Raw genomic sequence first — 22,330 nt, 5'->3', positions numbered from 1 at the left:
CCACCGGCCTCAAAAGCCCACCTGCCTTTCACAGCATATCAGCCTCAGAACATGCCATCTCAACCCGGCCAGACATCTCCCTCCCCTACGCTTTGCATCCTTCACACAACACAGACCCCTAGGTGCCTTTCCATCTCTGAGGCCACTAGGTCATCCCCGGGATCTCCACCGCTCGCCCGACTCTAATCCGTACCTGCTCTGGACTTGCATGCTTCCATCTAGCTGCCCTTTGCGACCCTCCACCCTCCTGCCTGGGACACGGTACATTTTGCCACTGACCTTCCCACCTCCTCCCACTGCTCCTTGCCCTGACATCCAGCATGGGCTGCCCCTCCCTCCCTTGCATGCTTCCTGGGCCACCCGCAAGACTTGCCTCTGCAGCTCTTGCCGTCCCCTTGCAGCGTCCCCGTGACGCAGCTACACAGAGGCCCGTCTGCCCTGCTTGTGCAGATCTGTTCACACCCTCCGTTGTCTTCACACCAGTCCGACCCTGGATGCAAACAGCCCAGGCATATCCTTGACAGACATGCCTTGACCTCGAGTCCTTCCCCAAGACGCTTGTCAGCCTCTTGGGAGCACTGTGACACCCACAGTGGTGCGAGGCCCTCTGTCAGCTGGCCAGTAGCTCCTTCTCTCGTAACACAGGACAGTGATCCCACTCGGATGTGCAAGGACTCCTGTACCCAGACTCCACAGGAGCCATTCGATGCCCTATGCACTAGTGGGCCTCTCTACAAAGAGAGGTGAGCAGACACCACCCTGTGCCTCTCCTCTGCAGGCAGACAACTAGGCATGCCCCGAGCTCTCGCTGCCTCCCACGCTCTCTCACACAGCTAGCCCCAAAGCCTAGTAACATCACTGAGTGAGGCAGACCACGCACCAGCCAGGGGCAGCACCCATACGATTGGCATGCACAAGCACAAGCACCCCTTGTGCCGAGGACACTCCTGAGCAAGCTCTGAGATGCCCTCTACTGCCTCCTGCCAGGCCCAGCCTGCACACAGGAAGGGCGCAGGCACTAGGCGACAAACTGGCACAAATAGACAGGGCTCGAGCTCCAGCCTTCCTGGAGTGCTTCGGCAGGGCCACATTGGGAACTGGACTAACCCTATCTCTTGCTTCTGTGCCGTGCACACTTACGCTTCCGCCGAATAGGCCCCACCGACAGGATCTGCTCCTTGGGCTCTTTGGTGAAATCCCTGGCCGTTCGGCTATTCTGAGGGCAGTTCTAGACAGGGACAAAAGTCCGCCTCAGTCACCATCAGCCCCTGCCCAGTCTCGCCCCGTGCCTTTCCAGCCCGTCCTGGTCCCCCAAACTCCCCAACTCTACCCCTCTGTGGCTGGGCTCAGGCCCCATATGTGACCGGGCCATAGCCAATGCCCCCTTCTGTCACCAGGAGGGAAAGGCAGTCCTTCCGGCATCCGCATGAGGCTAAGCCTCCTGCGCCATAGAACCCTGCTCTTGCCACTTTCCCTAGGGGCTGGCAAACCTCCTTCCCTGTGCGCCAAGTCATCTATAAGCATTTGGCAAACGGACTGTTTTGCAGGACTGTTTTCTTAAGGGACATCTCTCCCCCTGCACAGAAAGGCTGAAGAGATGCTCAGCATTTGGCAAACTTACTATTTTGCATGAGTATTTTTCCGAGTCACAGAGCGAGACAGCACAGTGGAGGTGAACTTCATCGTAATCCCCGATGAACTTGAAGACGGTGACATGGAAGCGACAAGTCAATGACACCCCGTTCTCCTCGATGCCGATGGTATTGTCCTTCATGTTTTGGCACCTGCACAAATGGCTCCTGCTTGCCCAGGCCCTCACAGATGCAACCTCATCTCAAGAGCCTTGGCCCTCCCTTGTCCCTTTAAGTCCCCTCTCCTGCTTCCCAGAGCAATGCCAGTAAAGTGACCTTATCCACAAAAGCATGGCAGCCCTTCATTTCAGTGTACCGCAAATGGATGGCGACAGTGCGTCCTGGCTAGGCTTCTCAGCATCTCTGTGACATTACTGACTTATTTGTAATCCCATTTCCTGAAACTCAGCAGCAACAGTTCAATGCCCCTGCAGCTTCAGCAACATGGGAAGCTTTCCTCCACCACTGCAACACCCTGACACTCATCACTTCCGGGGATGCTGGAGACTTGGGGAGCTCCTTTCCTTCCCTTAGCCCAGAAACATTTGGCTTTCACCCACGCTGGCAACGAACACCTTACCTGTTGCTTTCCTGAATGGCATGGTCAGCCACACGACTTCTGCCAGCCCTCAACTGTCCATCCCCTGCCTAACTCATGCCGTAATGATGCCCCGCCAGCCTCCCTTTTTCCATTCGTCCCCCAGCTCTTACTACCGCCCTTGCATGCCCTCCTAATTGACAAGAAAAAGGAAAAATACAGATGCCTCAAAGCACCCTCTGTGGTAGCTCACCCTCCCTCAATGATAAAGTAGCGCAGCTTGTCATTGCTGTCCCGCGAGGGTGTTGCGTAGCATTTGTTCAGCGTCAGGATCAAGTGAGTCGAGTCTGCTCCGACAACAAAGACTCCCACGTAGAGCACATCCCGGGTGGTCAGCACGACTTCACCCTGGCGATAGGGGTGCTTATAGGACGAATTTTTATACAGGGCCATCTTGGTCGTGAAGCTGCCTTCCTGGGTCGGGACCGTCAGGTTAATCACACTAGTGAAAAAAAAACAAAAAACCAAAAAAAACACGCTCAGAGTAAGGTAAAAATTCGCAAGTCAGAGCTGCAGCTGAGCTCCACAGAGAAAGGATGGGATAGGCAACTTGTCGCCACACTTACCTCAGCATTGGCCTCACGACAGAATCCAGAGAGATTTTTATGTCCAGCTCGTAGGCGCAGGAAAACTCCACGTTGATGGTTCGGTCCCGGGTGATGATGTTGCCTGTGTTGTTCGCGCTTTCAATCCACACCGTGTTCTTGTACACAATGTGCGTGCCGTTAGACTGCATAGGAGGCAGACAGTGTCACGTGACCTCTCCTGCCTCCCTTCTCCCGCTCATAACGTGCCCCGCGGCCCCAAAATCAGCCAAACGGCAGAGGGCTCGGCCACCCCTCTGACGTTGCTGGTCCTTGCCAGAGGGTTATGAAACAGCAGCGGCAAGAGCCCTCGGGTCACTCTGCCGCATGACAATACCAACCTACGCTCGCCCGGACCACTGTCACCAACCACAGCTGCCCAACCCACGTGACACTGAAACATATCCCACCCCAGCATCTAGCCATGCCTTGCTGCCTCTGAGAGGACAGCAGTCGTACTGGCCCTGGTGCCACACGAAGGAGAAATCCCCTGCAGCGAGCGGCCTGTCCTCTGCTCCCAGCCCCACTTTCTCTCACATCATCATACCTGCACGACGTTCCCGCAGTTCCCCTTGGTGTTGTTGATCTGAAAGGAAATGAAGTCCTCCCCTTCGATGCCGGGGCAGTGACGGTCGTTGACACGCACCCCTTCTCGCTCGAAGCCCAGCTGAAAGAGCTTGCATTTTGAGATCGACACTTCCATTTGTGCAGCTTTGCAGGTCACCTCGGCATCAATGATGTCATGTGTGTCTAGAGAAGTGTGAAATAAGAATGAGAACGTCCCCCCAAAGTGCTGCCAGCCTGGCCCGTGGGCCTGCTCAGCCCTCCCTCCTCAGAGGCGCCAGTATCAGCTGCTGTTGCAGGAGAGCACAGTGGTTCTTGTCTGTCTCCCAAAATAGCATTGTGCAGTAAGAAATCCCCAGACCCCCCAAGTGCTCAAAGGGAGACGGTGCTCACGCCGCTGGCCGCTCGTCCCAGGGAAGACTTACAGCATATATACAAACACGGAACAGAGGCCATGGCCCCATCATCCCTGGTGTGTGGTCCGATGTGCTACATTGGCACGCCCAACTGTGGGGCTCCTGCTCTCCCAGGAAGCCCTTCCACAGTCTCAAAGACAGCGCTTGGGGTCTCAAAACCTAACAGGCACACATTTCTGTGGGGTGTTGCGCATACCACTTAACATTTGCACAAACATTTAGCACTGCAGGAGCCTAGCTATCTTCTACCTCACTATGCATCAGGTCAGGACTGCCAGGGCACTGCAAAACTACTCTGAGCTCCGAATGTGAGTCTGCGCTCCAAGCGGATGCAGGACCGCAGCAGATTCAGCTGCAGCTCTGCCCAGCAATTGAATCACCCTGCTTTCCCAAATTACAGCTTGCTCATGAGGCTGAGAAAACCAGATGCACACACCCAAACAGAAACGGAAGATACTCCAACTTGGCTTTGCTCCTGTTTGACTACTCGCAATCAAACAAGCCCATCTAGGTGGATATTCTGACATCCAGCACCCTCATTTCACAAGCCCCTGCTGTCAGACTGCCCCCAAAATACCTACCCTACTCTGCCCTGATACTGAGCATGACTTCACCGCCAGGGCGAGAGGACTCACTGTTTCCGTAGGGCGGAGGCTCGATGCAGCCGCACAGCTCCCCACCGTTGTCCAGCTCACAGCTTCGGTTGGGACAGTCGGCGCCCACACAGGGGTCTTCCACCACTCCTGCTAAAGAAGAGAAGAGAGGCGAGAAACGACACCTTCATTCTCAGACCAGAGCGTGCACATTTTTGCATGCCATCAGCAGCCTGCTTGAGGCCATTCCCTCTGGTGACTTTCCCTCTCCACCTGGCGTCAGCCTGGCGTGAGACTTAGAAGAAACCTCCCCTAAATTCATACTGCATGGCTAGAGATCCTCCAGCTCTCTTACAGCAATTCTCCTTCTCAATCCACTCGGTGCCCAAGATGCCGAAGGTGCGGCAGGCCTCTCCATAGGCAGCGAGCGAGCCGCACAGCTGGAATTTCTTGTGATTGTAGCAGCCATCCAGAAAGCAGGACTCGTAGAAAGGCAAGGGATCCAGCAGGCCGTAGCAGGGCTGAAAGAAGCCTTTCATGTCCGTCAGCTTCAGGCAGTAGCTGTCGCTTTGTAGCACCTGGATCTGGACATTGTCGCAGGACGCAGCGTACTGAGAGTACTGCAGCTCGTTACAGCTGTGGGAGCGACACACAATGCAGAGTCCAGATTTGCCTGGCCTGCTGCCTGACTCTACGCCCCTACTCGCAACGAACCCCTCCGCTCCCGCCCGTGTTGAGCACCGAAGGGCCAGCCAAGAGCTCACCTCTTCTGCATGCCGTTGGTTTTCCAGCTCTGGGCCAGCACCACACTGCTGACAACAGGCTTCCCCCGCAGCGTGACGTAGTCGTCTGTCCGGTCGCCGTTGAAGTTGCCGCAAAGGCCACACACCTTGTTCTGCAGCCGCTCCCCGATGCTGATTTTGATGACGTTGAAGCCGTTGTAGCGGATCTGGATGTCAGGGCTCGAGTCGATGACCAGGAAGCCCTCCAGGCTGTAGATCTTGGTGGAAAGCCCAGTGACGAAGGGGATGCTCACCTGGCTGCCGTTCACCTGGTTTGGGAAAGGATGCAAGGCTGATGTTGCTGACGTAACTTCTGCCTCCCAGTGTAAGCAGAAGCCACCTGAAAACTCCAGCGCTAAGATGTCCCCAGCCACAGACAGGAGAATGCTGCATCTCTTTGGGCAGCCCCTTTGGCCAGGTCGGGGCTGAGCCAAAGATTGGGCCACAGGCTCCTTCCCACCTCGCTCAGGGAGTTGGCCCCCTGCTCCCCAGCCACTCGGCCCTGCTCTGGAAGGGTGGATGCTCTGGACAAGACCTTACCTTGACGGTGTTCCTGTCACTGATAAGGATCTGCTCCTCATTGATGTAGAAATAAACAGGGGAGATGATGGTGAGGTTGGGCGAAGACCATTTGTCAAAGTTGATGATGAGCTGGAAGGAGAAGTCAGGCAGCTTCTGGCAGATGGTGGAGAGGACAAAGGCACAGTTGGCTGGGAAGCGCAGAAAGGCTCCATCGAACGTGCGGAAAACGCCGCCCCCCGCTGCCAGGCAGAAGGAGCTCTTGGTGCTGAAGCAGCCACGGATGCCGTTGCGGAGGGCGCACTCCTCGTCAGACTTGCAGTGCCGCGGATCGCACTGGATGAGGTTGCGCCGGAAACAGCGGCACCGGCGTGTGCAGTCACTGTTCCAGAACAGCTGCTTGGGCTGAAAGACAGAGGCAGAAGGACAACCCATTCGGGATCCCTGATCTGGCGAGGCTCAGAATGGGGGGACGTCTTGCGGAGGGCCCCACTCCGATGGCACACCATCTTTGACACCAGTATTGGCAGGCTGATGGGGCCTGATGTGTGCAGTCCGTCCCTGAACGGGGGAAGCCCCGTGACATCTCTCCTGGTCCCCAACCCCATGCGTGGCAAAGCAGAGCGGGACCAGTGGGAAGGAGGGCTGGAGCCACACAGCAGGAGCAACCTCTCTGCACCTCACCCATTTTGGGGTATGTGGGGGGGGGGGGGGTTGAGGGTGTGGGCTGGGGGTCCCAGGACTGGCGGAGGGCATGTGGAGGGCGCACGCATCGCGCTCTCTCTCTCTCTCTCTCTCTCTCCTGGGGTTGTGGCTTGGTCTCCCTGGGCAGACAGGGGAGACTGCACAGAGAAGCAGACAGAAGTCTGTGACAGCCAGCACCAGGTCCCAGAGGCCGTTTGGTCCACACCGTGTGACGGCAGAGTTTCACAGTCCACAGACCCCATCTATCCCTTTTGACCCTTTACAGACTCTCCAGTGCACTTTTACTGTCCTCAGCCACATCGAAAGGCAGAGTGGGCAACGAGGGCAGAGAGACGCGAGCAAAGGACAAGGCGACAACCTGTAGATTTCTCCTAAATCTTTGCTACTCTGCCACAGCAAAGAAACAGCAAGTTTCTGTTTCCACAGCAACTACCTTCACCTCTTGCACGCACACAAAAAGCCACAGCATTATGACTAGCTCCTGGACCACCTTTCTGTGCCCTGCCTGCCAAATACAGATCAGTTAGAAAACTGGAATAATTGCACAAAATCAGTTTCTTTGGCTTGGTGATGAAACAGCACATATAACATCTTCAATAGGAGAATAACACCCACACAGCTGCAGGTAATGCCACCTGCAGAAGCGAGTGGCCACCCTTCTCAGCAGCATCCTGCATGGGGCATATCTCCCTGACAGCCCTCGTGACGTGCTCATAGGTCAAACTAACCTACCCGTGGCTGAGACAGGACATATATCGACACGCATTTGGCTCCGCATCAACCTGCCCCGGGATTCCCTAGCCCCAAAGCCTCTGCTGGCCCTTCAGTCACCAGCCACACAGCTTTTCTCTGGGCTTTACCCTCAGTGGTGATTAGCCACCCTGAGGCTTGCTATTCAGCGCCAGCCCGGGCGAGATCGTGACTCTTGAATCCAGTGCTCTGTTGTGGACGCCAGCGTCCATACTGTGCGCAGTTTTTGTTTGCACAAAACCTGCTTTTCCATCCGTTCCCTGACGCAAACGGCCTGCAGTGTGCCTCTCTGTTGGCTCAGTTGAGTCACACTGTGCCTGGGCAGGGGGGTCAGTGCACACTGCTTGCACAATAAATAGTTTGTGCAGGTGCTGGCCATGCACGGCTTGTTCCTTCAGAGGCAAACATAGCACACCCCTGGGTTATGTTGCTACGCTGGGGAAAATATACAGTGCAACACCTTATAAGGCTCTGGCCTGTCTGCATTCCCCACTCAGGGTGCAAGACGCTAGAGGGGAAAAACAGAAAGGGGGTGGGGAAAAGGACCGAGAGAATGACACGGCCAACGTACCTCGTAGTATTTGCCATCTGAGTAGCAGCCACAGTTGTGGGGAAGGATGCAGCTCTTGCCGTTCAGGACGTACCCCGGGTCGCACTGGCACCCCTCCACGCAGTAATGGCTGCAGTCACTTTTCAGACGGATGGCAGCGCATCGGGGCTGGCACAGGGACACGCAGCTCTCGTAGTGGCTGTTGGGGGGACAGCTGACGGCTGCAACGCAAAAAGGGGAGAAAGCAGGGAGATGCAGGTTAGCTCGATGGACAAAACTGACCTCTCTTACCGGCCTGGCAGCCGGTATCATTTTTCACTTCAGGCAGCCAGTTCTCATTTTGGCTTGTCATCTTTGCCATCCCAGCAGAAATCCTGAGTGGATGGCTCCAGTCCCAAAGGTGCTCATGCCTGGGATAAAAACTCCTGTGCCCTCAGCTTGAAAGGGGAGGTGAGGGGTGAACCTGGACTGAGCGTGTCCTGGTTCCTGGTCTCGCTGTCCCCGCTGGTGGGAGTGGTGCCTTCTAAGCCGTGACTGTGTGTAAGACAGAAGAATGGCGTATATTTAATTGTCGGTCTTGTTGGCAATGAAAATTACTTTTTATCTGATTTGCCAGAGAGTCTGGCTGCCAGAGAGACTCCCTTTCTGTGGGAGCTCCTAATTGAGCATTGCGCTGTAACCTTGTTGTCAATAGCAGGCAGCTTCGTTAGAGCAGACACGTACTCTTCTCCATGAATATGACTAATACAATTCGTGTTTAACAAGGGAAGAGTAGCTGATGCCATTAGAACTGGACACTTAACTCTTTCTGTCCCTGCTTTTGCTATGGTGGATACAGTACAAAACAACTTGAACAGAACTGATAGGCCGTAGCACGTAACGGCCGCTCCTTCCCGTGAAGCGCAAACCAGCCCTGGTGATTGCAGGGGTGATGCTTTTTCCTGCGAGACCGACGGGCCTGCCGGTGCCTGGCATGCTGCTGCACAGTGAGCGGGTTTCCTGGCACAGCAGGAGCTCCGGGCGCAATCCCACAGTGCGGCCGGTGCAATCTCGGGACTCCATTTTTAACACTTTTCAGCATTTGCCTGCTTAGGGATCAGGGACCCTCCTGGCGAGGGAGCAGCACCTCACGGACACGAAGCAGGTCGGGCAGCAGCGCAGCCCTTAGGATCCCATGTGGCCGTTCCAGCCTGGGCTAGGGCAGAGCAGGGCCGGCTCTGGCACAGAGCCAGGCAAATTGCCAGACAGACGTGTTTTCTCCTGAATGTGCAGAGACCCATCGTGTTTCGTGGCCATCACTCATTTTTCCACAGCTCCATTTCCTTTATGAATCTGTCAACAGGAGAGAGAAACTCCTGCAAATCTGCTACACTAGGAATCTCTTCCTTCTCAGGCTATTTTCTTCTCTGTCTCCTCTTCTCTATATTGTGGTTGACCATGTGATTGACTTTATTTTTCGCATCGCTCAGACTGTTCTGGATTGCTTAACTCAGGCTGCTTCCCTGCACATCACCTTGGCCTCCTGAGTCCCGCTTGGGTTCCTCTTGAGCTGTGTTTGGGATTCCTGAAGACACCCTTTACCTAACGCATCTCTGCCCCTCCCATCTCAGTCAGCTTCCTGGCAGCAAGGCACCCTTCTCATAGCCAAGAAAGGCTTGAGTCAGCAGCCCTTGCTTTCCTGCCCCATGCGATTACAGTTTAGGGTCAGGAAAAGGCTGTGGGGGGGCTGGAGATTGTCTCCTCCCGAATGAAAAGCGGGGACAAGCTTTAAATCCTTTTCACAGCATGGAGGTACTTGCATTGAAAACAGATCAACAACTGCCCTTCAGTGTCAAATGTCAAAAAGGTTTCAGCATTGTCCACGTCGCAGAAAGGTGCCTCAGGAACCCACCCCTTGATGCTGGTGGGTCAGGCGCTTGGCCTTCACATGGCAGTGGGGCACGTGGGTGGCACACAGGGAAGCTAGGCTTCCAGCCACCTGCCTTCTGGACCGTTCTGTCTCACGCAAGTTTAGCAACTGGACCGACAGCGCCTACACCTGTTTCTCTCACAACTCCATCAACTGCCTTCTTATCTGACCGGGAGGTACAGGAACCCTTGCGTCCCCCTGGCACTCCAAGCTCTGGCTTTCTCCAACGTGCATGGAACAGTGCAAGAGGCGGGCTGATGAGCAAGCATCTGCTAGCACTAGACAAGGTGCTCTGCTACCTTCCTACAGAGCAATCTCTATCAGCACGCCTCGCACCTGGCTCTGGAGGGGAACCCTCCCCCCCTCCCCTTCCCCCTCCCCCCCCCGCATCACCTCCATAGCCCCTCTGCACCTCCTGCATCCTTTTGGGCTCGAACGCTTTAGCATCCATGTCACAGCATGCCCGATCCCTCAGCAGAAATGTGTGTCCCCTTGGCGAATGCCGCACACCTGGCCTTGCCTCCAGGTTTCGCCCCACAGCGGACAACCCCAGGAGACATGTCTAGGGAAGAAGGTCTAGAAGGCAGCACGGTACTTACAGCATGAGGTGAAGTTCCTCCAGCCGGTGATGGCAATTCCCTGGGTCTGGCATGTGCTGGCGTAATTCTGCAGCCAACTGCAGGCCGTTTGCATGGCTCCCCCGTCAATGCAGGTGTCAAAGAGGCAGTTCTTGTAGAAGAAGCTGGGGCTGATCTTGCTGTGGCACTTCGCAAAGACACCACTTTGGCTGGGGATGAGGCTGCACAGTTGCTGAGGTTTCCAGAAGCCTTCCACTTTCCCACAGGCTGGGCAGCGGTCACCACAGCCCACCTGGCAGAACGTGTCCCGCTTGACCCAGCTCTGGCCAAAGTCCATGACACCAGCTGCCGCCAGACCACTGGAGGCCACCAGGTCATCCTCGGGGTTGCCGTTGTAGCGGCCACAGAGGCCATAGGTCAGGTTCTGGAAGCTACGTGGGATGGTGACGGAAAGGAAGGTCTTCCAGTCATATACCACCTTCAACCCAAAGTCGGTCTCAACCACAATGTGAAAGCCAAAAGCAAAAATGTTCACTTTACCCTGGCCCAGCTTCAGAGGCAGGTAGAGACGTTCGTTGTTAATCTGCGGGGAAAAAAGCAAGACCCCCAGTGAGCAGAGACAATCGGTGCTTCTGCACAAGGACGCGAATGAGGTCAGTTTGCTGCTGCTGCTGCTGAGACTGAGTCTCCACCAGCCTCCCTACAAGCTCCAAAGGGCAGTGGCCAAAAGGAAGGCCCCCTCCAAAAGCAGTGCCCCATAGCACCTTAGGGAAAAATCCCACTCCCCTTCCCCTCTAAAAAGCTCATAACCCCCAAGGAATTGTGGAATGGGAAAGTCCCAAAGACTTTTGGGAGCTGCAGCCAACATGGGTAGAAACATTCTCTCGGATGAGGATATCCTTACGCGCCCAAACCGGGGCCATGCCTTTTTCCCGAGCAAAGGGTGACCCCGCTCACCAGCACTGTGTATTTGTAGGCACGGTGGATGACTATGTTGTAATTGAAGACCTCCACTTCCACTTGTTTCACCCACAGGGCCAGGGATGGGTCCCGATCCTCGTTCTTGGCGGTGACGGTGAACGTGGGGAAAGTGTCCGATCTCTCTGACCTCGGCCGGGAGATCGTGGTGCAAAGAACCAAAGCGCAGCTGCTCTGGAAGTCAAAAGAGAAGCCATCGAAAGTCAGGTAGTGTCCATAGCCAGAAACAATGCAGGAGGCGTCGGTGCGGATGCGGCAATAGTAGAGGCCATTCTCCTCCAGGCAGTATTCGTCGTCCTTGCAGGGGACATTCTCGCAGTACACACTGTTGTCAGAGCCATTGCAGTAGCAGAGGAAGTGGCATGAGATGTCCATCCAAAAGGTCTGGTTAGTGGCCAGCTGGCGCCCCTCGAAATTGCAGCCGCACTCACTGCGGGGAACGCAGCGGGTGCCTTGGAGGGCAAAGCCGTCATCGCACTGGCAGCCTTCTGCGCAGCTGTCTGTGCAGACAGGGCCCGTCGCTAGCATTTCACAGATCTCCGTGCAGGTCATGCACTCCTCAAAATGGCTGTTCTCTGGGCAGGTGAGGGCTGGAGAGCGATCAAACACAGTGTGTGGCATTAGCGGCTCTGGCAGCCTTGGCGGAGCAGGAGGTGCGGGAACAGACAAAAGGCAGGACAAGGAGAGGTGCGACTGATTCGGAAAAGAAAGCAAGGGAGGCCCAGCCCCACCACCCTCCTGGCCACCTGCTTTGCACAATCCTCTTTATAGCCTTGTCTCCTCTCCCTCATCACCACTCCTCGCATCAAGTCCTTGCCCTGCAATGTGCCGAGTGACATCTCCTCCCACTAATTCTAAGGGGACGAGTCCAGGGCACGGCCTTTGCGTGTCGTCTAGAGCTGAAACAACGTGCCGTTCCCCCAGTTCCCCAGCGGATGCCTCTCTAAAGCCTCCGTGACAGAGACAGAGGCTACTCTGCCACCTATTATGTGCCTCCGCACTGTGAATTTTTCACATTCACTTTTGAATTATGAATGTTTTCACATCAATGGCAAGTTTACAGCGATAGCTACAAACATGCCTTCTTCAAATTATCCTCTGTTGATGGCTTGCAGTATTGTTAGAAACCATCTGTGGTTCTGTAATGCTCCTACACAGCACTGTAAAACTCCTCATGTCTCCTGAAATACAACCATGAAATTGCTTAATTGGGAAATCTGTCTCTGCAGGCAAAGGTGCCACTTAGAAAATACCTCTAGTACAAAGAGCGATGCTTTCTTGTCTCCAGGCTCAAAAACACTGCGCTCTTAATGTGGACAAGTCACCTATTTAATTCCAACCTCCAATAAGAATGGGCCCAAATGCAATACAGGACTGGGGTTTGCTATGATGCTGCTATGGCTAATGTGGGTTTGCAGCTGAAAAAAGTGAGAGACCCACTAAAGATGTGAAGAGACTTGTCCATTTCCTTTCTGCTCATCTGAATGCACGGCTCCACATGCTATACAGGAGAGTGCTTCATGCCATCACAGAAGAACGCTCTATTGGACAGCGCTCTTCAACAGCAAAACAAACCTTTGACTGACCGGTATTTACTGACTGCGAGCCTTAGGTTCGGTTCCCCAGGGTTGTATTGCGCGAGAAGCGGGAGACAGCCGTAGGGCAGTGTGGCACAAAAAAATGGCACAGTGACCCCTTCCACATCTTCATTGTGCCCCGGTATCTCCATAATGGAGAGCTTTGTTCAATTTGAGATTGTTCCAGTCTGTCAATATTGCAAATGCTCTCACAGATGCGTTTAGGTGCCCTGTTCCCAAATTACGGCCCTGCTGTGCTGGCCACGGTATGGACGCTGAAGGAGGAGATGGAATTTGCTCCCTAGTGCTTGCAGTTCTCCACAAAGAGGAATGCTGCTTATTTTGGTTCAAAATAACTGCCTTAGTTAACTTGCTGCATGCACTCATAGAACTTGCAAGCCAGAGCAACCTCCTTGATTATCTACTTCAACCTTCTGCACAACCAAAAGCACGTCCGCTAGATTTTCCCATGCCTGAGCCTCTGTCACAGTACAATGAGAGCAAGTAAATTGCTCCAGATCACGAGTCTTGAGGCACCTCTTCTACTCCCCATTTCTGTAATTTTGGACACCTACTACTTTCGTAAATGCTGGATTTCTAGTGAGCTTCTGACATCCCTTTGGCTCACAGCCACCCTTCCAAACACCCTTTCTATTACATTCTTTCGAACCTCAGACGCAGAGGAACAGCAGCAAGGGGCACATGTCAGTGACGAGAGTGGGGAGAAGAAAGGCCATAACTTCTGTCATCCCATAGGAAGGGCGGGTTAACAGTTGTAGGCCAAAAAGCCCCTCTGGAAAAGACACCGCCTGAGGTCCTCTGTGTGCGCTCCAATCCCCCCAAAAGGTACTTAAAGACTTTTCCAGACTCACGACAAAAGCTGTAGCTCCTCCACTGGCCGATGTCCACCTCCGCGTTCTTGCAGGCGCTGGCGTAGCGAGCAACAGAGTCGCAGAGCTCTGACTGGTTGCCGCCGCTCTGGCAGAGACGGAAGAGGCACGTTCTGTAGTAGGCTGAGACGTTGACCACGCTGTGGCACTCCAGGAAGGAGCTGTTGGTGGGGTCATTGATGATGCCGCATTTGGAGCGGCTCCTATAGTACTTCAGCAGCTCTGAGTCATTGCTGCAGGCCTTGAGGAGGTCCCCGCACTCCCCGTTGCAGATCTCGTCGAACGTGGTCCAGCTCTCCAAGAAGAGCTCTAGGTTGTCCGTGCACTTGCCCTTAGGGAGGCAGAACTCGTCGCTGCTGTTGTCATTGAAGAAGCCACACAGACCTCCGGTACAGTTGAAGTAGGCGGTGGAGAGGCGTATCTCCAGGAGGCCCGAATCGTAGTATTGGATGCTCAGGAGTCCCTCTGACTCCATCACAGTGCCGTTTTTGCTACGGTAAATTTCCATTCGGCCAGAAGGGTGGGAATACGGCAGCTCCACATCGTAGCCATTCACCTGCAAAGAACAAGCATATGGAGCTGCTTCCAAAAGGGCAACATGAATTTACATGGCCATTCCCAGCCATCAGCAAAACCATACTGAGAATGTGAAACGCTTCCCGACCCGGGCTGGACTGTCAAAGACTGGGCACCGCCTTTGGCTGTGAGGAAGCAACTGCTTCCCTGCATTTTGTCCCACAAACAGGATGATTTCAAGGAAGAAAACACTGGAGAAGGGAAAACAGCAATGTTAGAAAAGCCTCCAAAGTCAACTCAGCAAGCGAACGGGAGTAACAGTTGTATTCCAACAACTTCAGAGTCACCTAAAGAGCCTCAAAGCAGCAGCGATGCATACGGGCTCCCTCCAAGTGCCACCATAGCCCTCATGTCTCAAACACTCAGGACAGAGCTCTGCTGGATCTGTCCTCCAGCCTGCTGCCGCCCACACATGGGACGCACACTGTCCAGCAGCTCGGACTAGCAGCGAGGTCGTGGACAGAAGCGACTCTACGTCCAGTCTACGGTGGAGGATGCCAGGGCATTTGCTTCCTCCCCTGCTGACATGGCCATGGTTGGATGGCTCCTTCAGGAGGCTGGACAGCTGCTACTCAGTCCCTGCCTGACAAAGCCTGGAGCTGGGCTTTGGTCAGTCTTGCCGAGCCCTTTCTGCATCTTGCACCATCATTCACTGCTAATAAACGTTTGGCAAATGAGGCTTAGCTGGGAATTTTAGCAATGGCTCTAGTTAATGATGCATGAGACAGAATACCATCCCACGTTCTCTCCTGTGGCCATCCTGGCTCAGCAGGACAAAGAAGAGCAAACCCTCACTGGTAAAACTGAGAGCAAGCAGATAGGGTTGGGATTCAAAGGGCCTGGAGATGTTCCAGTAGGGATATTCCTTCTTTTCCACTGCCATTTTGCTGACTGTAACAGCAGTATAACCACCAGCTCTGCAGGAAACTGTATTTTTAATTAAAAACCAAGGGCTTGCAGTATACAACTTGCAGACTTATTTCCTGCATGCCCCTAGTCTTGGCAGTCGTTCAGAGTGGAGCGTTCCTGTGGGCTGACAGCTCACATCCTCACCTTTCCCATACTGTGAGGACAGCACCCGAACGAGCACTTGATAAATTCCAGCTCTTCTCCGCACAGGGACATCAGTATTTGTTGCTCTGTGGCCAAGCCCCCCACCAACTGTCTTCACTGACATGACACTAAACAGATCAGGCCTTCAGAGACAGAGGAGGGCAGAGCACAGCTGGGAGAGAGTTGGGAGCTGAGTATATGCTCGGCTGTATATGCTGAGTATATCCTCACGGTCACCTTTGAGGTCAGGAGGCCAAGACAGAATGTCCTGGGAGCATGAACTGCTCTGACAGAGAAGAGGGGTGTCTCAGAAAGGACTTCACAAAGCAACACGAGCCCGCACCTCTCACCCTCGCCCTGGGGGTGGCCACCCTGATGGTGGCTGCATTACCTTGATCTCTGATGGGCTAGTGCCTCCAATCTTGACCTCTTGGTTGACAGCCTGGATCCTCACGGTGCGGAGCCCATTAGGAGTAGACCCTGGCTTCTTTTGGCTGATGTCTACTTCAATGAAGCCTGGTCTCTCCGGGCATGTTTTCAGCAGCGTGTAGGAATGTTCCAGCGGATAGAGGAACGCTACGCCATCAAATGTCTGCAGCACCTGATTCTGCCCCACGAAACACACGGTCTCCCGCTTGGGATAGCAGCCCTGGTAGCCGTTTTCAATAGCACAGATCTCACCTTCCTGGCAGGTTGTATTAAAGCACCTAGCCTCCCCGTCGTCCTCACACTGGCACTCCACCGTGCAGTCCGCGGCAGCCCAGAAAGACTCCCCGACAGCGTAGTATCGGCCGTCAACGTCACAGCCGCACTTCTGCACAGGGACGCACCGGTCCGTGCTGAGCACGTGGCCTTCGTCACACTCGCAGCCCTCTGTGCACGGGGACCTGCAGGCCAGCGGGGCAGCGAGGTCCGAGCATGTGGCTGGGCAGCTGCTAGTGCAGACAGAATAGTGGCTGAACTCCGGGCACTGCATGGCTGTCGCTGGAAGGGCGGAGAGGGGACAGAAACAGCAGGAGGACAATATGACTGCATGATTCAGGGCCAGATACCTCTTCCCCTCTGGCCTACCTCAGCAGCACCACAAAGTGACCCATAGCCCCACTTTTCTAAAGTTTTGCATTTCTCTCTTGCTTTTCCTCATGCACCTCCCCAGCCGTTCCTCTTGTGCGTGCAAAGGCTCTTCCAAAGCAGCCCTGTAGCAGATGACCCACCTGCAGTGATTTGATGCCATAAGCGCAAGGACAACCGCAGCCGATCAGCAGAGCCAGCTTCAAAGAAAAGACCAGCGATCGGTACATTAGCCAGCCTCGTGTTTCATCCAGCCTCCGGCTCTTACTGCAGCGGCCAAGTGCCCCTGGAGCAAGGTGGAGCTCTCTTCTCTGCGTCTGACTCTCGCTGCCCTTCCCTGAGCGCGAAAGCCTCACGTTGCAGAGAGGAGGGACTGATCGGCTGCTGCCTGGCTCCCTCCACCTCAGGCAACTCCCTCCCCTGACTTTTTCCCCCGCCTCATCTCACACCCTGCTCCTGCTCCGCCGGAAGCTTCTGACAGGCCCTCGAAACCGCTTCCGTCCTCCAGAGGGAAAAGCTTCCAGCACGGGCGTGCAAACGCTTACCGCATCCTGTCGGGGTGCGCCAGTCTCCCACCGGGATGCCCAGGGCCTGGCACACCAGGGCATATGCTTGGATGGCTTGACACAGGCCGGTGCCGTTATCTCGGGAGCCACAGAGGTCGTAGACGCAGCTGTGCACAAAGGCCGTGGGGTCCACAACAGCACTGCACTCCCACAGTGGGCCACTGCTCTTGTTGATGAAGCCGCAGTATTCAGAAGTGAAATACAGAGACTCCATGGTGGCATCGCAGAGGCTGCAGTTTTCCAAGCAGCCCGGGGAGCATTTCCGCTCTGGGTGGTACACACGCCAGCTCTCTCCCAGGTCCAGCACGGATGCCGCTAATCGCCCATCTGAGCGAAGGGTATCGTCTTCGGGGTCTTTATTGTAATTTCCACAGAGACCGCATGTCGCGTTGATGTATGTGCCCGGGACAGAGATGGAAGCATAGTGTTGTCCATCGTAGGTCACTAAAAGGCCAAAATCAGTCTCTAAGGCTGTAGAGAAGCCGCTTTGGTAAACTTTGATTGCGCCCAGCTTCAGGGAGATGGGTAAGGACATCACCAAGCCATCAACCTGTGGGAACAAATCAAGACAACTGAAACATTGTATGAAACAGTAGAGGCCTTGCACTATGACACAGACAGGAGCCATACAACTCCATTGCCTGCCATTGCAGGTATGGGTACATAGAGAAAGCCAGTTGCAGGTAAGCGTGGGGCGTTTTCCGACCCGTGGCTTTGCAGCCACACGGACTGCCTGTTGACCGTGCCCATCCCTAAAGGGACGCACAGGGCCCAGAAGCGCAATCCGTCGCTCCCTGGGCTGCAATTGCAGCCTCGCTGTCGGTGTAGACATTGATTCAGACCCAGAAGGTGGCCTCAGGGCTGTCCCCAGGAGGCAGCGCGGCTGTTGCCTTTGGCTCAGTCACGACTGAGTCAGCTTGCACCCCAAAGGAGCGGACCCAAAACGTTTTTCTCTTTTGCTAGGGCTCTTACCTTTACTTTCCCAAAGCTGCCCTTGGGGAGGACAATCTTGTGCGAATAAGCCTCCACAAAGATATCCTTCAGCCAGGAGACGGAGGAGCCGCCTCGGTTCTCGTTCTTAGCCTCCACGTTGAAGTAGGGCAGCTTGGACCCTGGCCAGCACTGCCTGGCAAGGAGGTAGGAGCAGGAACCCTGGAAGTGAAAGAGGAAGCCGTCGAACGTGTGGTAGTGCGGATCTCCGAACACCACGCAGGTGCTGCTCTCCACGGGCACGCACTGGAAGAACTTGATCTTCAGCTCACACGCTTCAAAGGGGCCGCAAGCCACCTCCTGGCAGAAGATCTCGTTGTTGAAGTCCAGGCAGCGGCACTTGGTGGTGCAGTTTGCATTGTCCCAGAAGATCTCTCCTTGACGGAGAAACTGCCCTGAAAAAAGAAAAACAAACAAACCATGTCGCGTTAGTTTTCTGAACAGAGGACCCATCACCAGAGGTTAGAGGCACATTCAAACTGAATGCATCATCCCCAAGAGAGGTCAACTAGCCTTACAATCGAGCCTGCCACCTAAGCATCTTCATTCAGTGCTTCTCATGGACTTACTTTATGCAAACTCATGGCAGGAACCTTTTAGCAAAATGCTACAATTGCAGTTTTAAGCATGCGCTCAGTGCCATTCGAGTCAAAAACGCATCCTCCCTGCGTTGGAAGTTCAGCAGATGGTTTGCGTGCTTTCATGAATCAGTCTGTGCAGCACCATGCAGGCTGGGAAACTGTTAGGCTACTCCTTCCATTTTTGACTCATGCCACCCTAATTCTAATTCATTCATCCAGCAAATAAGAACCCTTCACGTTATTTTCTCAAAGGGGAACTTAACTGCAAGCACATGCACTTTGGAGGCCATTCCCACGGCTGCGACTGTAATTACATTGTCCTACAACTTTGTTGCTATATCTAGAATTACTCAATTCACATAACTTCGCAGGTCACAGAGCAGTCCTGCTGTAAACGGCCCAGAGTAAATTTATTTCCATTCTAAAAAACGGTCATATTAATTCTGAAACTAAAGAGCTGTTGATAAGTAACTTCCATGCCATACATCAGAGATGACAAAAACCACTGAGTTACCAAACAGCGACAGAATGAGCTAACTTGTAATACAGCTGTATTATAGCAGGAGTCTTAGGTTTTTCTAGCGAGAGATGTGAGAAGCAGAGAGAAGATCGGAGAACTAAGAATGGCAAACGCCCATGAGAATTTTCCTCGTCTCCATATGGTTGTCTTTCACACTCTTCATTCACATGGTTTTCACTTTGCACGCTGCCTGCTCTACCTCTCTTGAACTTTTTGGTCTCCCCCCGCAAAAAAGCTACTTTCTGCTGTATTTCCTCTTGGCAAGACCCGGTCGCAACAGCTGCCAAGCCAGCTGTCCCAGCGTGTGTGATTTCGGCAATCAAGCGGTGTTAAGGCGCAGCAAGCCTCCTCACCTCTGACGCCTCACACCGCTTCTCCTCTCGTGGTGCTGACGAGCTGTCCGCTGTGAATTACAAATCCAGGCGCGGCATTTACGTACGCTGCCCTCCTCACCTTGAAGGTAAAGCGCAGGTTTCAGTCGCTTTGCAAAGTCTGGCCTTGCTTTCTGGAGTCAGCTGCTGGATGTTGCTAGATCAGTTTGACCTCATGCAGGGGCTGCACAAGCCTTTGAGTCTAGCAGGGCGTTTTCGGTACAAGCCTAAACCTGACTATAAAGAAGCCGCATGCCTCAGAGCGGTGATGCCTCCAGCTTACAGCAGCAAGTGACAATTCACTCTTGTTAGAAAGGTTCCAGGAGCAAAGCAGTCACTCCAGACAGCTTTATCTGTCAAACGGTAATGCAATAATCTATGCAGCAAAAGTCCCTTTGCTATCACCGCATGCCTTTAATCCCTTTATATCTCTGCACTGTCAGTGACACATGCACAGACACTGTAATTGGCGCAGGAGCATTGAATTTATCCTGCACACACACAGAGAAGCTGCGATTCCCGTTGCCGAAACAAGGGAAATGAAACCAGATGGTCAGTTGTTTCGTTCTGGTGGCAAGACCAAGAAAACAGCCATCTCTGTGCCTTTACTGTCACTGCCATCAGCATCACAGAAGGGACTCGAGACTACGGCTAGGTGGCATTCCGTTCCCACAAATCACTGGAAGCCTGACTTGCCTTGCTCTCACTTCCGGGCAGCACAAACGGAGGCTTTCAGCAGCGCTTTGCTAATAAAATCTCAGGAAGGAAACAAGCTTAGCACCGATGACAGTTTTGCTTGCTGACGTTTGAAAGCAACGCAGGCAGCGGAGAAGACTCCTGATTCTTTACGGAGCCCTTTCAGGTTTCACAGAGCTGCGGAGTCAGGCCTCAACCGCCCCAGGAACTTGCTGCAAACGTGCTCAGGGCTAGCTCTGTCTCCAGCAATCCAGTCTGTGAGAGCGCCTCCATCCTCTTTGGAGGGGGAAAGGTGGCCAGCAGGAAAAGCGAACTGCAGCTGGCGATGGCTTTCCCACGTATGCTGCCAAGGCTGCTCTTCCATGAAACAAAACATGCCCTTTTTGAGATGAATGCCAGAACTCTCTGGCCGTTCTTAAAAACATTAGCCTTTCACAGAGGGCATACTGACAGCTGTCCCTGGAAGACCGGGGTGGCTCTGCCTGGGCCATGCAGCAAATCAGAGACGTGCACAGGACCTAAATCCCAGTCACATAATTCTGTCTCCCCAACTGCAACTAAAGGGGAGCTTTTAACTCTAGATTTCCCTAGCAAAAATACAAATTGCGCAGCAGCCCAGAGCAGTCACGCATGTCACTATCAGCTTTGCAGCTGCATTATGTTTTACTCCTCTGCACTACAAAACTTTTTAAAAGCCAAAGACATTTCTCCATTACCTCTCAGGCTGCAGCCACGGGCTGGATCTATTTCTCTGCCATCTATTTTGAAAGCCCAGCGCCCAGGGACGTTAACGTTGGTTGTGTCTTCAATATTGACTATGTCTGGTGTTCTGGAACCTGGGAGGCTGAAGAAATTGGTGATATTTCCTCCATTGAATCCAGCCTAAAATAGACAGAGATCAAAATTCATCACCCATCCTGGCTGGAGGAAAACAACATTGCATTTCTGGTCTTCACTCCTGCTCAGCCCCGAAATAATTACTGAGCAGTTTTTATTTATTTTAAAAGTGTGTTTTCAGAAATTCCAGTTTTCAGATAGTCTGGGTGAGAGTGAGAAGTTCAGCATGTACTACAAGGATGATGTATTTGTGTGTATATGTATGCATATATGCATATGCACATATGTATGTATTTATATAAACATAGAGAGAGATGTGCACATAGATACATGTATTACATGGCCAAGAGAGTGAGAAAATGACAGAGCAAGGCTCCACTTCCACTACTCTGCAGACCCTTCCGCATCAGTCCTGGAGGCCGCCTGTGAGCCCTACAGACCTGAAGACGTGATGCAGGACTATCTAAGATATAGGACTTTATGCTAGAGCGGGTCAGAGAATGGCCACAGACTTAGCGCAGATTAAATCAAACAACACCTAGTTTATGCCTCTCCGCTTGCATCGTCAAAACGGGGAAGGCTTGGAAACAAACCCGAAAGCTATGTCTGGGCTGCTTGTACAGCACAAGCTCAAAATATGTGCCTGGGCCCAAAGCTGTCTACCCCCAAAATAGACTGGATGCACATCCAGTGACTGGGCACAGGTGAGCTTCAGAGCCCAGCGGGGAAGACAGCTTTAACTCCTGAAGCCCCTAGGTGTACCTAAGTGGTGAGCCTCTTCCCCCTTAGGCAGAAGGGCCAGCCACAGCACAGCTGCCGACACCAGATTTACGGGAGCTTACCCCACGGTGCCTCACGGCACACTCGTGAGGCCAGCGCAGGGGACACTGAGGGAACGAACAGCATGAGCGAGCAGAGCTACGAGAGTAAAGCCACGGCAGCCGTCCGAGCACTCTCAGGCCGGCGTTTGGCCAGGCAGCGCAGGCATAACCGATGGAGACGGGGATGCTGGGGCGAGAGTTGTGGGTTGTGGAATCTCCATCCTTAGAGATATTCAAAAGCCGTCTGGACACAGTCCTGGGCAATGTGCTCTAGGTGACCCTGTTTGAGCAGGGGGGTTGGATTAGATGATCTCCAGAGGTCCCTTCCAACCTCAACCGATCTGTGATTCTGTGAGAGCCTCACCTGGGCCATCACACCACCAAGTCCCGTCAGGGGATCCCCTCCGCTGGCTGTCCCTGTAGTCCAGCTGATTTCGTGGTAGTTAAATATGGCAAAGGAAGACACGCCATCTGTGATCAGGACAGCTTGAAAAGTGTTCACCTGTTGAAAACACAAGTAGAGTCACAAGATGAGATTGCTCTTTTCAGATGGTTTATCTGCCCTTCTTTCCCATTCCTCACTCGCCTAGGCGAGAGACAAGAGCCTCTCAGGGAAAAGCAGAA

General features: G+C 53.7%; 1 protein-coding gene across 4 annotated transcripts in view; it reads right to left on the bottom strand.

Annotated features, from left to right (window-relative positions):
• Nucleotides 1-22,330, bottom strand: part of TECTA (tectorin alpha) — a 36,002-nt gene that overhangs the window by 528 nt on the left and 13,144 nt on the right. Inside the window, exons 4-22 of one of the 4 annotated variants that reach the window (XM_068916496.1) lie at nucleotides 22,071-22,208; nucleotides 20,765-20,930; nucleotides 17,863-18,275; nucleotides 16,870-17,440; nucleotides 15,645-16,237; nucleotides 13,607-14,180; nucleotides 11,137-11,747; nucleotides 10,201-10,762; nucleotides 7,714-7,913; nucleotides 5,709-6,092; nucleotides 5,151-5,437; nucleotides 4,742-5,022; nucleotides 4,429-4,539; nucleotides 3,361-3,563; nucleotides 2,796-2,959; nucleotides 2,423-2,671; nucleotides 1,622-1,784; nucleotides 1,141-1,228; nucleotides 374-490 (exon numbers count right to left, since the gene is read on the bottom strand). In XM_068916496.1, the coding sequence (XP_068772597.1) occupies nucleotides 374-490; nucleotides 1,141-1,228; nucleotides 1,622-1,784; nucleotides 2,423-2,671; nucleotides 2,796-2,959; nucleotides 3,361-3,563; nucleotides 4,429-4,539; nucleotides 4,742-5,022; nucleotides 5,151-5,437; nucleotides 5,709-6,092; nucleotides 7,714-7,913; nucleotides 10,201-10,762; nucleotides 11,137-11,747; nucleotides 13,607-14,180; nucleotides 15,645-16,237; nucleotides 16,870-17,440; nucleotides 17,863-18,275; nucleotides 20,765-20,930; nucleotides 22,071-22,208 (5,875 nt within the window). Of the gene's footprint in view, nucleotides 1-373; nucleotides 491-1,140; nucleotides 1,229-1,621; nucleotides 1,785-2,422; nucleotides 2,672-2,795; nucleotides 2,960-3,360; nucleotides 3,564-4,428; nucleotides 4,540-4,741; nucleotides 5,023-5,150; nucleotides 5,438-5,708; nucleotides 6,093-7,713; nucleotides 7,914-10,200; nucleotides 10,763-11,136; nucleotides 11,748-13,606; nucleotides 14,181-15,644; nucleotides 16,238-16,869; nucleotides 17,441-17,862; nucleotides 21,913-22,070; nucleotides 22,209-22,330 lie in introns of those variants that run through there. The other 3 variants (XM_068916498.1, XM_068916499.1, XM_068916497.1) reach the window with 3 other exon arrangements.

The sequence above is a fragment of the Struthio camelus genome, chromosome 22, assembly GCF_040807025.1.
Source record: "Struthio camelus isolate bStrCam1 chromosome 22, bStrCam1.hap1, whole genome shotgun sequence".
Classification (NCBI taxonomy): domain Eukaryota; kingdom Metazoa; phylum Chordata; class Aves; order Struthioniformes; family Struthionidae; genus Struthio; species Struthio camelus.
This window is presented reverse-complemented; position numbering and strand designations above follow the sequence as displayed.